Raw genomic sequence first — 12242 nt, 5'->3', positions numbered from 1 at the left:
GACACCAGAACAGACTCCAGAACAGACTCCAGAACAGACTCCAGAACAGACTCTAGAACAGACTCCAGAACAGACTCCAGAACAGAACTGAACTACACGCTGGGCCGCGGCTGCAGCAGCTCAACAGAGGCGCTCTGTGTTCTCAGTGTCTGCAGGCAGCAGAGGAATTAATGTCACATTCAAACACAAAGAAACTCAACAACTGGACCAGAATACGATCAGAGTTTCTACAGAAAGTCACGACCCACCGCTGACTCATGGAAGACTTGAAATGGGTCACAGAGGGTTCATCGACTGAGTGAAACAGTATGAAAGGTCCAGTGTGAAGAATTCAGGAGGATCGACCGGCACAAATGGAATAAAATATGTTGTTTCCATGACAACAGCTTTGTTAAAAGCAGAAAACGTTTTCCTTTGTGCTCTAAAAAGTTTCTGAGTTCATTCAACAACTCTGTGAAAACCATCGTCGTGAACAGAGATCAGAAAACACATCGAAGACGCTGTAGTGTGCACGCCAGGCCTGTAGGTGGCAGAGCACCTTCAGGTGCTCAACTATCACATCACAGTCAAGGTGCAGCAGATCTCCACTGCTGGAGGAGCGTAAATAAACTCAGCACAGTCCAACACAGCTCGGTGGTCCAACGCAGCTCGATGGTCCAACACAGCTCGATGGTCCAACGCAGCTCGATGGTCCAACGCAGCTCGATGGTCCAACGCAGCTCGATGGTCCAACGCAGCTCGGTGGTCCAACACAGCTCTTGTTGTCCTCGTATTTCCTGGTTTTCACCAGTTTACACGACAGCGTCCGGGTGTTCTCGATGACACTCTGTAACCTGGTTTCAAAGTTTCAGGCCTCCAAAGACCCGCTGTCACGAGAACCAACGGCCAAAACGCAAGTTTACAGTTTTATATTAAAATCATTGTAGTGTGAATCGATGTTTCATTAACGTAGACTGAGCCTTTAATATCGACACCGAGCGCAGCTGCTTTCCACCACGTTTTGGTAGAAAAAAAATATTTTCCTTTTTTTTTCACACAGTAAGAAAAAAAGTCTAAAGGGATTTTTTTTTCAGTAGAAATTTTGTGTAAAACTGAGTGAAAGTTTATTTTTCATGACAAAAAAAACATCAGAGAAGAAAAACCCAAATAAAGAAAACTGGTTTTAGTAGAAAACACTTTTTTTCTTCCAGTGTGAAACATTTTGTTTTTCCATTTTTATTTTTCAGATTTTATGTAAAACCAAGTGAACATTGTTTTTTTCATTAGAAAAAAAAAAATCTGGTGAATTTTAGTAGAAAATCAGTTTCTCACCACAGGGTCGAATCACTTTTTCTTTTTCAGGCAGTGAAACAGAATTTTGAAATCTTATTATTTTCAGATTTCAGTTATTGTTATAATTATATTAAGGAACAGTTGAGTTCAAGCAGACGAACAGAATTAATTAACTTTTTATCCAAAACAACTGAGTTGGTTTGAAGCAGCTCTTACCTCAGGAGACCTCGGAGGAGACGAGGCGGGAGGAGACAGAGATCTCTGCAGGTCATAAACACACAAAGACTCATGAACACTACGAATCATAAAACCACTCTGTGATACAAAGACACAAACACACAAAGACACCGAGACACAGAGACACAAACAAACACACAACAACACAAAGACACAGAGACACAGAGACACAAAGACACAAACAAACACATAACAACACAAATACACAGAGACGCAGAGACACAGAGACACAAAGACACAGAGACACAGAGACACAAAGACACAGAGACACAAAGACACAAAGACACAGAGACACAAAGACACAGAGACACAGAAACACAGAGACGCTGAGAGTCAGTTAGTTCTCAGGCTGGACGACAGGATGTGTAACTGATACAAAGACTGATTTTAGATTTCTCTCAGCGGGGAAATAAAAACAGTTTCTACAAACAACACGAGTGAAAATAAGAAAACAAACTTAGTTCTGAGTTTTCACAGACTGACTGAAATGTACAGATGTGTGACGGCACCTCTCTGCGGGGCGGGTCCAGTGGAGAGAAGCTCAGGTGTGGTTGGTAGGTCATCAGGTCGGGTCTCTCCACCTGCAGGATGGCTTTGTCTCTGGGCAGAGCTGCCAGGTCTCTGTAGCCCACCACCTGGTCGTTCACTTTGGCCTGCACACACACACACACACACACACACACACACACACACACACACACACACACACACACACAGGTAACAGGTGAGTTACAGGTGTACAGACTGGGTATATGTACATGTTAGGAGTGTGTTTACCGTGATGCCCGTGGCCGGAGACCCCGGGGTGCTCAGACCCCTGGAAGAAGGCAGGTTGACCGGGGTTACCTGTCCCTCCACCTGTGACACCGTCAGGAGGAAAATCAGTCCAGGTTATTATCTTCACATCAACACTGCAGAAATACTGCTGTTGGATCATTATCTTGGTGTGTAAATGTTCTCGTCGCTGACAGAAACAGGATGATGTCTTACCTTCTGCATGACTGGACAGAAACCTTCCTCCTGTTTGGTTTCAACCAGCTGGACACAAACAAAGACAGCGTCAGTCAGCAGATGCATTAAGCTGCTACACAGGCTGAGACTTATGAATGAGTCTCACGATGACTCATCTTAATCTTAAATCTGAGGAGAAAACAGACTAATGACTTTTCATTTCTGCTGCAGACCTTTTAAAAGACGAGGTCGCACAACGAATATAAAGTTTCATGTTTCAGACAGATGCTCACAACAAACAGGAGGAAATAGTGCTGTTGTTGGGAACTATTTTCTGCAGCGGATTAATTCAAACGCGGTGCTCTAGTTAACACTTAGAGCAGCAGGGTGGGTTTAAAAGTGAGAATAATATTCACTGAACAGCAGCCGAAGACGGTGACACATGAAATTACTGTACATTTCCAAAGATCCTTGATTTAAAGACACCAACGATGTTGGAAAACTAACTCAGGAAAGTCACAGAAATATCAGTCAGTAGCTAAAATGAGCCACTGGTCACATCCATTGATTGTATGTAACAATAAATGAAATATCACATTGTTCTATGTGCTTTTAAAAGGCGCGGTGATGTCATGGTTCAGCTGGACCGGATCATCTCTCCACCTTCTGAGCTGCTTTCAGAACAAATCAAAGCTTTCAGACACACAGAGACACAGCTCGTCCCTCGGGGGGAGGCTGGACTGATGGGGACAAGGAGACTGAGTGTAAAACAACACTGTGAATCAGATTTAGACAGGGCTGTTACCAGAGCCTCCTCGGGGCCGTGGGGGTGGAGGGGGAGGGCAGCACCTCGTACCTAAACAGCATGAGAGCTAACGTCTGCTAACGTCCCTGCTGGTGGAGGATATCCTCCCTGAAAGACTTCCTGTGAACCCCCTCCTCATGTTGTGTCTTGTCTTTCATCTGCCTCCCTCCTCTTCCTCCTCCATCTCCATCCTCCCCTCCCCTCCCCTCCCCTCCCCTCCTCCCCGGCTGTTTATCAGCTCGCCCAGCCAGGCCAACGCCCAGCCGGTCCTCAACAGTTATTGCTGTGGTAACACTCCTCCCTCCAGAGAATCAACAGAGCACAGCCGGGGACATCCACCTTCCCTCCGTCCTCCACACTGCGAACCTCCACAAACTGACTCCAGCTCAGTGAGGGAGCATCTTCCTGCTCGTTGTCCCAAGCTGAACTCCATCTGTGCTGGTTTCGTCAGTGTAACCTGGACAGATGTTGTCCTCTCAAACATCTTCCTGTCCAGTGACAGAGGAAGAATTCAGAGCCTTTACTGAAGTACAAGTATAAATACTGCTCTATAAAATACTCTCTGAGGAACAGTTCAACATTTTCTTCTTGACTTTCATGCTGAGAGTTCAGATCGACTCCACTGCGTGTTCAATATCAAGAAGCTGCTTAGCTTAGCTTAGCATAAAGACTGGAAACAGGAAGGACACAGCTAACAAAATCCACCTATCAGTTCCTCTAAAGTTCACTTATTAACTCGTGATATCTTGTTTGTTTAATATGCACAAAAACTCATCGTTTAACAGACGCTCGCGGTTCCATCATCAAACCACAACGTGTCACTTTCACCTTTCAGTTTTTGTACAGATTAAACACATGAGATCAAATCAGTGAGTCTCAGCGGTGCTGATGTATTTTGTTGCCTTTGCAAAGAGCCATGCTAACTGTTTCCCTCTGGTTCCAGTCTTTATGCTAAGCTAAGCTCACCAGCTTCACTTTTACTGGACTGTTCCTCACAAAACATTCAGCTTATGGACGCTGCTAACAAGGCTAGTTGTTGAACTAATGAGACACCTCATGAGCATTCGTTACTTCATTCAAATCTTGCTAGCATGTCCAGCTAGCCTGGTTGCTAACAGGACGTCTCCACAGTGTGTGAACAGCTCTGTTAGCATGATGTCCTCCTGTCTCCTGACTGTGTCTCAACCGTGTCTCTGTTGTGGAGAAGCTTCAGTAAAACCTGGATGGTGACACAATGCTACTTAGCTACAATAGCTTCCTCCATTTTGGACTCTCTGGCTCTCCGTCCACTCAAACATTAGCGCTGTTAAGATTAATCTGATGTAAACTGAAATATAAAAGCTTCACTCATGTGAAACCTCAGTCGGTACAGTCACTGCATCTGTGAGACAAATGTAACCGAGTAAAAAGTGAAATATGGATATTTCCCTCTTGATTGTAACTAGAAGTATAACGTGGTGTAAAAAATACAAGTAAAGTACAAAATAAAACATAAACGTGAAATGTGCTTCGTTGGAGTCTCTGAGGACCGACAGAGATCATCAGCTGACCGGCAGCAGCCTGAGTGCTTCATGTCGACCGTCTTATCACTCAGAGCTTCTAACTGCCAGACGCCCATCAGTCCCACACACACACACACACACACACACACACACACACACACACACACACACACACACTCTGTGACCATGTTAATGCACTACAATCATGCAGGAGGTTCGTTCTCTGCACTGCTGTCAGGGTGTGTTGAAGGCGTGAGGTCACTTTCGTTATCAATGAATCTGTTGATCACTTCGTTATTAGTTTAGTCTGAAGGGTGAAAAAGCTCCTGTTGTGTTTCTCACGTCTTATTTTGTCCGACCCAAAATCTAAAACCCAAATATATCACAATAAAACACATTTTACTGGGAAACAGTGTGCGTTTTGTTTCAGCTGCAAGTTTTTAATGTGTAAATGTTTTAATCATTTTCTAATCACAATATTAATTCAACTGTATAAAATCTTTATTGACGAGAACATGAAGATTTATTTTGCTCGTTTTCACGTCACATTTCATTCAGAGAAATACTTCTTATTATTACTGGACTAGATTATCTGACAGATATATTAGGATGTTATTTATCTTTAATTATTGATTCAAGTCTTTTCTTAAAGCAATAATGTGTAAAATATCACGCTGAGCTTCTTAACTGGTTTTCTTTGTCTTTAATAAGAACAAACTGAACATTTTGCTCCGTCATCAAACAGAAAATGTAGTTAAAGGACATTTATTTTGTGTTAATAAAGGAAATTCATTAAACTGTAATAACCTTCAGCTGCAGACTGAAAGTCTCAAACACTTCCTGGTTGTGTGATGTTTTTATATTCAGTTCATCACTGTGAGCTGAAGATCTTTGTGTTTTAGGAGATGTTATTTCATCACATCTGTGAGGATGCTGAGCGACATTTTGGACATTTTTCACTATTTTCTGACTATTTTTCTGCTTTAATCATCCGAACTGTGTTAATCTTTGGCTGCAGACTAAAACATGTGAAACATTTCCTGGTTTCACCTTTTTAACGTGACGATTCGCTGCTTTTATCTGTTTTTATTTTCACTGTGAGCTGAATATCTTGGTGTTTTGGACCTGGGTCAAACAGAACATGTTCTGGACATCTGTCACTGTTTTCTTTCATTTTCTGGCTCAAACAATAATCAGAGAGACAATCTGAAGGTGAGACTGACAGTTATGTGCAGACTACATATCGATCCTGAGAGGATCAGTGCAGGCCTGAACCAGCAGCACCTGGACACATGAACCCGAACAGGCCGATCATCAAACAGATCAAACAGATCACATCAGATCACATCAGATCACATCAGATCAAACAGATCACATCAGATCACATCAGATCACAGAAGATCGTTCGACGTTAAAACAGCATCATGTGGCCTCCAGCCTGTGAGGAGGAGGAGGAGGAGGAGGATGAAGAGCGGCGGACAGGAGACAAGTGCGTCTGCAGCAGCGCGATAAAAACACAGGCGGTGTAACCCGGGTCAGACCCGGCACAGACCCGGGACCTGCTCCTTTATATCCCGTTAATACTAACTTAAGAAGAGAAGCGGCTCTTACCTCCGAACAGCGGAATAATCCAAATGTGCAGCCGGAGATCAGAGGAGCATCCAGGGGAGCGACCGTGACGCTGCTCCGCCGTCAGAGCCGAGCAGGACGGAGGGAGGAGGAGGAGGAGGAGGAGGAGGGAGGAGGAGGGAGGAGGAAGACTGAGGGGAGGAGGAAGACTGAGGGGAGGAGGAAGACTGAGGGGAGGAGGAGGAAGAGGAGGAAGAGGGAGGAGGAGGAGGATGAAGAGGAGGAGGTGTGATGTAGCCTGCGTTTAAAGGCGGGCAGGGAGCTGCTGTGACCCGAGGAGGAGGAGGAGGAGGAGGAGGAGTCTTCCTGTTGCTCCGGCGGGTCGGTCCGGTCCACTGAACAATCAGCTCTGTGTTCAGACTTCACTTCATGTTCAAGAAACATGATGAAGCTGCTGCAGCTACAGCGCGCACACACACACGCACGCACGCACGCACGCACGCACACACACACACACACACACACAGAGCTCAGTAATATTACCAAAGTAACTGAGTACTTTACTTTGTTACTTTACTTGAAGCCAAACTTTGATTTTATGCAACATTAATGTGACGCCTGCAGAAACATGAGGAAGGTGAGCTGTGAATTCATGCTCAGCACAAACCGGCAGCAGGTCAACCGCTAACTGCTGCTAACTGCTGCTAACTGCTGCTCACTGCCGCTCACTGCTGCTAACTGCTGCTAACTGCTGCTCACTGCCGCTAACTGCCGCTAACTGCTGCTAACTGCTGCTAACTGCTGCTCACTGCTGCTCACTGCTGCTAACTGCTGCTCACTGCTGCTAACTGTAGCTGCTGTTAGCTAGTGGGCTCAGATACTCCTGATTGCACCAGAGGACTGTTGGTGTTTACAGCACCAGCACAGGGACGATGGACCAGGACGGGCTGCTGTTTATGTTTATGTTTATTTCTTCACATTCTGTTGATCACTTTAGTTCATTTTAATCATTTTAATGTTTCCAACTAAAATTCATACATAGTGCACCTTTAAAGAAAGAAAACGTAACCTTGATTTAAAAAAAAATCCCATGTAAATTATGAAAAAAGTCAGAAATAAAAAAATTGAATTATAAGATTAAAGCTCAAAATTTAGATTAGAAGTAGAAATAATGATCTTAATTATGTCATACCAAAATTAAAATGATGAGATAAAAAGTCAAAATTGACAAAAAGAGAAAATTATGATCTAAAATTGAAAAAAGTAATATATCAAAAAAATCTAAATTATGCGATGAAAAGTCCTATTTATGAGATATAAAGTCATAATTTACACAAAAAGTAAAAATTATGAGATAAAAAATCTAAATTATCTGGAAGATTAAATGTATAATTTCGAGAATAATAAACCACTAAGTAGCTTAATTAAACACAAAACACCATATTTTATAAAACCATCAGATTTTGTGTGTAAATCTTTGTGAAACAATCATTTTGGATTTTTATTTCTACATTGTTTTTATGAACATTTCACCAAACAGAAACAATAGAAACTTGTTTTTTAATGGCGCTGGCCCTTTAAATCCTGACGTCACCACGGTGTCAAAGATGAGCACAGAGAGTAAGAAAAAAAACAGGATGGTTCACTCCGACGCACTTCTGCCTAAAGTGGTTTTAAACTGATTAACTGCTGATAATCACTCAAAATGTCTCCAGATGTTCGTGAGGAGCAAATTACAAACGAGTTAATTTAACAAGTTAATAAAAAAATCTAAAGTGACGCTGTTGTGATTTATTTTAAGAGCTTCGTAAGATTTTTCAAACCTAGCATGATTTAAGACTTGCATAATTCACATTTCTCCGTTGTATTGATTCATATTTCACATGTTGTGTTTCTTAAATCTTCAGCTTTCTTTATAAATGTTTATATTTGTGTTCCAGTTTCTCTGCGTTCATAGAAACAATCCCTTCTTTACTTCCGGGTACAAAACGTCACGTCCTGACTCACTTACAATGTATTTTACATTTGAATCGATAACATTTCAAAGTGATTAATGTCGTAATCAGGAGGATTAATCGTTGTTTAATGTAAAGATAAAAATACTTTATTACTTTCGTCTTTGGCAGGCGACACAGGACGACAGCGCGCATGCGTGCAGTCAAAGCCAAGTCGCTCATCTCCACCTGTAGACGATCTTTGGTTGGGAGACATGGCGTCGGATGATGGACTCGCGTCTCTGGTGGGACTCAAACTGTGAACTCGTGTGTTTGTCTTCGCCCTCGTTCATCGTTTTAACTGCGAGCTGTCTGATCAAAGAGTCTGTAGCGAGTCTGAGACATTAATGAAACTGTAGACGAGCTTACGGGAGCCGGAGAGTGAGCTAACTATGCTAATGCTAGCTGACAGAAGAAAACACGTGTGGCGATAAACACATTAACAAAGAGATGCGTTCAAGTGTCTCACATCACGTCAGGATGTCAGAGCTGTCTCACTGAGTGTGAGCGGTGATGTTAGCTCTTGTTTACCTTCCTCATGTGGCTCATAGTGTAATAACTCGTGTGTTAACATGATGACAGACTGTATTTCTGTGTAACACTGAGACTGTACTTCCTGTGTGTGTGTGTGTGTGTGTGTGTGTGTGTGTGTGTGTGTGTGTGTGTGTGTGTGTGTTTGGGTCCACAGGGGCCGGATGGAGCGTCAGCAGCTGCACATGCTCTGTCTCTTCCTGCAGATGCTTATGGAAATGATGTAAGTGCACATTTGTTCATCATGACTTCACCTCCGTCTTATAAAAGCTGGTTTCACTGACGTGTGTACTGATGCATGAATTAAGACCCTGACAGGTTAGTTTGGGTCGTTATTACGACTCCCTTTGTTTAAACAAGACTGACAGGTTGGAAACGAGTCGGGCTGGAATGGTATGAAGAAGGAGGGAGAAATCCCAGCATGCACTGGGCTCAGAGTCCAGATGAACCTTTTGACCTTTGTGCAACTCTCTTTCTTTCAGCCCCGTCTTGAGGTGATGTGGGCGATGAAGGCCTACAACCACGCAGAGGTTTACTTCAATGTAAGAGCCTCCATCAGCTCAACACTCATTTCTTTGTCTGCAGTAAAGTTTAGCAGTGAAAGTACTAATACACGTCTTTCTACTCGTGAGATATCGCTGATTAATGATGTCAACCTCTTCTGTCTTCAGCTCATTTCATCCGTCGACCCCAAGTTCCTGAAGTTGACGAAACTGGACGATAAAATCTACTCGTCGTTCAGAGAAACGTTCAAAGATCTCAACATTAAGCTGCTGAAAGCAGACGACCTGAAATCTGACGAGGCCAAAGAGGTCAGTGTGCCGGCAGGAGACGACTGATGTCCAGAGAAACAAGAAGTGTTGAACAGTTCTTAAAGGAACAATTCACCCAAAACCACAAGTTCAGCCGATCTGCTGAACAGCTGAAGCAGCTGGAGATGATTTAAACATCAGATGTCTCATGCAGCTCGTCTGCTGTGATCACAGAGATCAACCTGATCTGAGACGTTATTTAACCCTTTTATTAAGATGAAGTCTTCACTGTAGCTGCTGAGCTAACAGTCTGAAGTGAGTGAACGAGCTCGACCGCACGTCGAGGGTTAAATAACATCTCCTCAGATCAGGTTGATCTCTGTGATCGCAGCAGACGAGCTGCATGGAGACACCTGATGTTTAAATCATCTCCAGCTGCTTCAGCTGTTCAGCAGAACGCTGCAACTCTGTTTTACTGTGAAGCTCCAGAAATGTTCTGTGGACTACGAGACTTCACCTGACTTTATATCATCAGGAGGAGATGATGGCTGAGCCTGACTTTATATCATCAGGAGGAGATGATGGCTGAGCCTGACTTTATATCATCAGGAGGAGATGATGGCTGAGCCTGACTTTATATCATCAGGAGGAGATGATGGCTGAGCCTGACTTTATATCATCAGGAGGAGATGATGGCTGAGCCTGACTTTATATCATCAGGAGGAGATGATGACTGAGCCTGACTTTATCATCAGGAGGAGATGATGACTGAGCCTGACTTTATATCATCAGGAGGAGATGATGACTGAGCCTGACTTTATATCATCAGGATCAGCTGATAGATTCTTTTTAAACAAATAATTTCTAAACCCTCAAATATTAACATCATTATCAGGATAAACGATGAAACTGGAGGATTTCTCCTAAAAGTCTCTCCAGAGAAACTGAACGGAGCTGATGGATGTTAATGTGAAACTTATGTGAGTTCATGTGTTTGTGTTTGTTGCAGACGTGGCGTCCATTTTGTAACGAGTTCGAAGGCCTCATCGAAGATTTTAACTACGGCACTCTGCTGCGTCTGGACTGTGAGAAGGATTACACAGAGGACAACACCATCTTTGGTACGTTTACATCTCACCGTGGAAAACACTTAATAATAATAATAATAATAATAATAATAATAATCAGAAAACTAAACGGTTTCTTTGTTTCTTGTTTGCAGCCACCAGAGTTCAGTTCTTTGCGGTTGAAATCGCTCGAAACAGAGAAGGTTTCAACAACACAGTGTTCATGTCCAAAAGTTCAAAGAGTTAGCCTCCAAATACACCAGTAAAGAACCGGTACTGATCCAGTACCGATCCCATCCAATCAGGACGTCCCTCCAGGAATCAGTGACGAGGACGCAGCTTTGTATTTCTGAGTCGTGTTTTCTGAAAACATCATGAGTTATTTTCAGTTTCTGTTCGACAGCATCACTTCAACACATTTTGTATTTACTGTAAAGTTTTATTGTGCCAATCATAAAGGTTGTTTGTTTTGTAAGAACAGCCAGGTTTCATTTGTTTGCCTGTAACCGAGGAAACGATAAATAAAAAGTTAACGACATTTAACTGCAGAGTGTTTTAATCATCAGTCAGAAGGATCGATCACGACTCAAACATCTGGATTTCTTTAAGTTTGTTTTATTGACATTTTCATTTTATTCTTAGAAACCAAATTATTCTGTTTTAAAACTTCTGTCACATCTCGTTATAAGTCGTCACATTCTCATGACAATAATCTTTGTGGTGTCGCTTCGTCTGAAAAAATGGTTTTGATGACGTGTTTTTTTAATTTAAGGTTGATAAACTGAACCATCCATCAGTAGAGCTAAACTACTCTGCTGAGGACTTCACTCAGGTATAATTTTGAGGGACTTGTAGTTTACTCAAGTATTTTCTGTTTCTACTTCTCTGTTCATCAATGCGACAGAACAGCTGACGTGGCAGATTTTACAGCCACTTTCCTTCACAAACTTAAATATTCTGTCTGAGGTGACGACTCACTGAACACACTGACACGTGAAAACTTATCAGAAATCAGATCTGGAGGGTTGGCAAGAGTGACCATGTAATAGATTACATTTTTGAAGTTACTCGTCCAACATTGTTTATCTGAGGCTCAATGACTCCGGGCTTAGTTTGATCCTGCTGGGACCGGATCCAGGACCTCGACTATCAAATACATTCAGTTTAATATTTAAAGTTATCTCGTCTTTCTTTTATTTCCACTGAAGTTTCTCAAAAATAACTTTGCAGATTTATGAGACATTCAAGTCTGATTTTAAAAACAAAGACACCAGACGTCAAACTAAAGCCGAGTCCTGAGCACAAAACGTGAGCTGACGTGTAGTTTATGCTTTGTAGTGTCTGAATATTCAGAATATAGTTTTGTTAACTGCCTCCAGGTGTCCAGACACTGTAGATCACCTCGCCTGGACCAATCGAGCCCTGAGCAAAGGGACTCCACTTTGGGACGGAGGTCTTGTCTTCAGGTGGGTCACAGTGAACAGACAGAAGCAGCCAGGTAAAAATCAATGAGGTTTATTTGCAGTCACAAAGCTTACACTATATGTAGCAGACATCCAAAC

At 42.6% G+C, this 12242-nt stretch overlaps 2 protein-coding genes across 2 annotated transcripts in view; one reads left to right on the top strand and one right to left on the bottom strand.

The window, feature by feature from the left end:
* Positions 1–6433, bottom strand: part of dmtn (dematin actin binding protein) — a 31711-nt gene extending 25278 nt beyond the window's left edge. The window contains exons 1-5 of the mRNA XM_073477997.1: positions 6379–6433; positions 2500–2547; positions 2287–2367; positions 2019–2162; positions 1489–1533 (exon numbers count right to left, since the gene is read on the bottom strand). Of these exons, the coding sequence (XP_073334098.1) occupies positions 1489–1533; positions 2019–2162; positions 2287–2367; positions 2500–2508 (279 nt within the window). The 5' untranslated portion in view covers positions 2509–2547; positions 6379–6433. The remainder of the gene's footprint in view (positions 1–1488; positions 1534–2018; positions 2163–2286; positions 2368–2499; positions 2548–6378) is intronic.
* Positions 6434–8512: 2079 nt separating this feature from the next.
* On the top strand, positions 8513–11218 carry pbdc1 (polysaccharide biosynthesis domain containing 1). The gene is made up of 6 exons (XM_073477855.1): positions 8513–8575; positions 9019–9084; positions 9344–9403; positions 9533–9673; positions 10623–10734; positions 10836–11218. The coding sequence occupies exons 1-6, from the start codon at positions 8546–8548 to the stop codon at positions 10925–10927; spliced, it is 501 nt and encodes a 166-aa protein (XP_073333956.1). The 5' UTR covers positions 8513–8545; the 3' UTR covers positions 10928–11218.
* The last annotated feature ends 1024 nt before the right edge of the window (positions 11219–12242 follow it).

The sequence above is a fragment of the Pagrus major genome, chromosome 12 (assembly GCF_040436345.1).
Source record: "Pagrus major chromosome 12, Pma_NU_1.0".
NCBI classification, from domain to species: domain Eukaryota; kingdom Metazoa; phylum Chordata; class Actinopteri; order Spariformes; family Sparidae; genus Pagrus; species Pagrus major.
The sequence above is the reverse complement of the archived record's forward strand: the minus strand, read 5'-3'. Positions and strand labels throughout refer to the sequence as shown.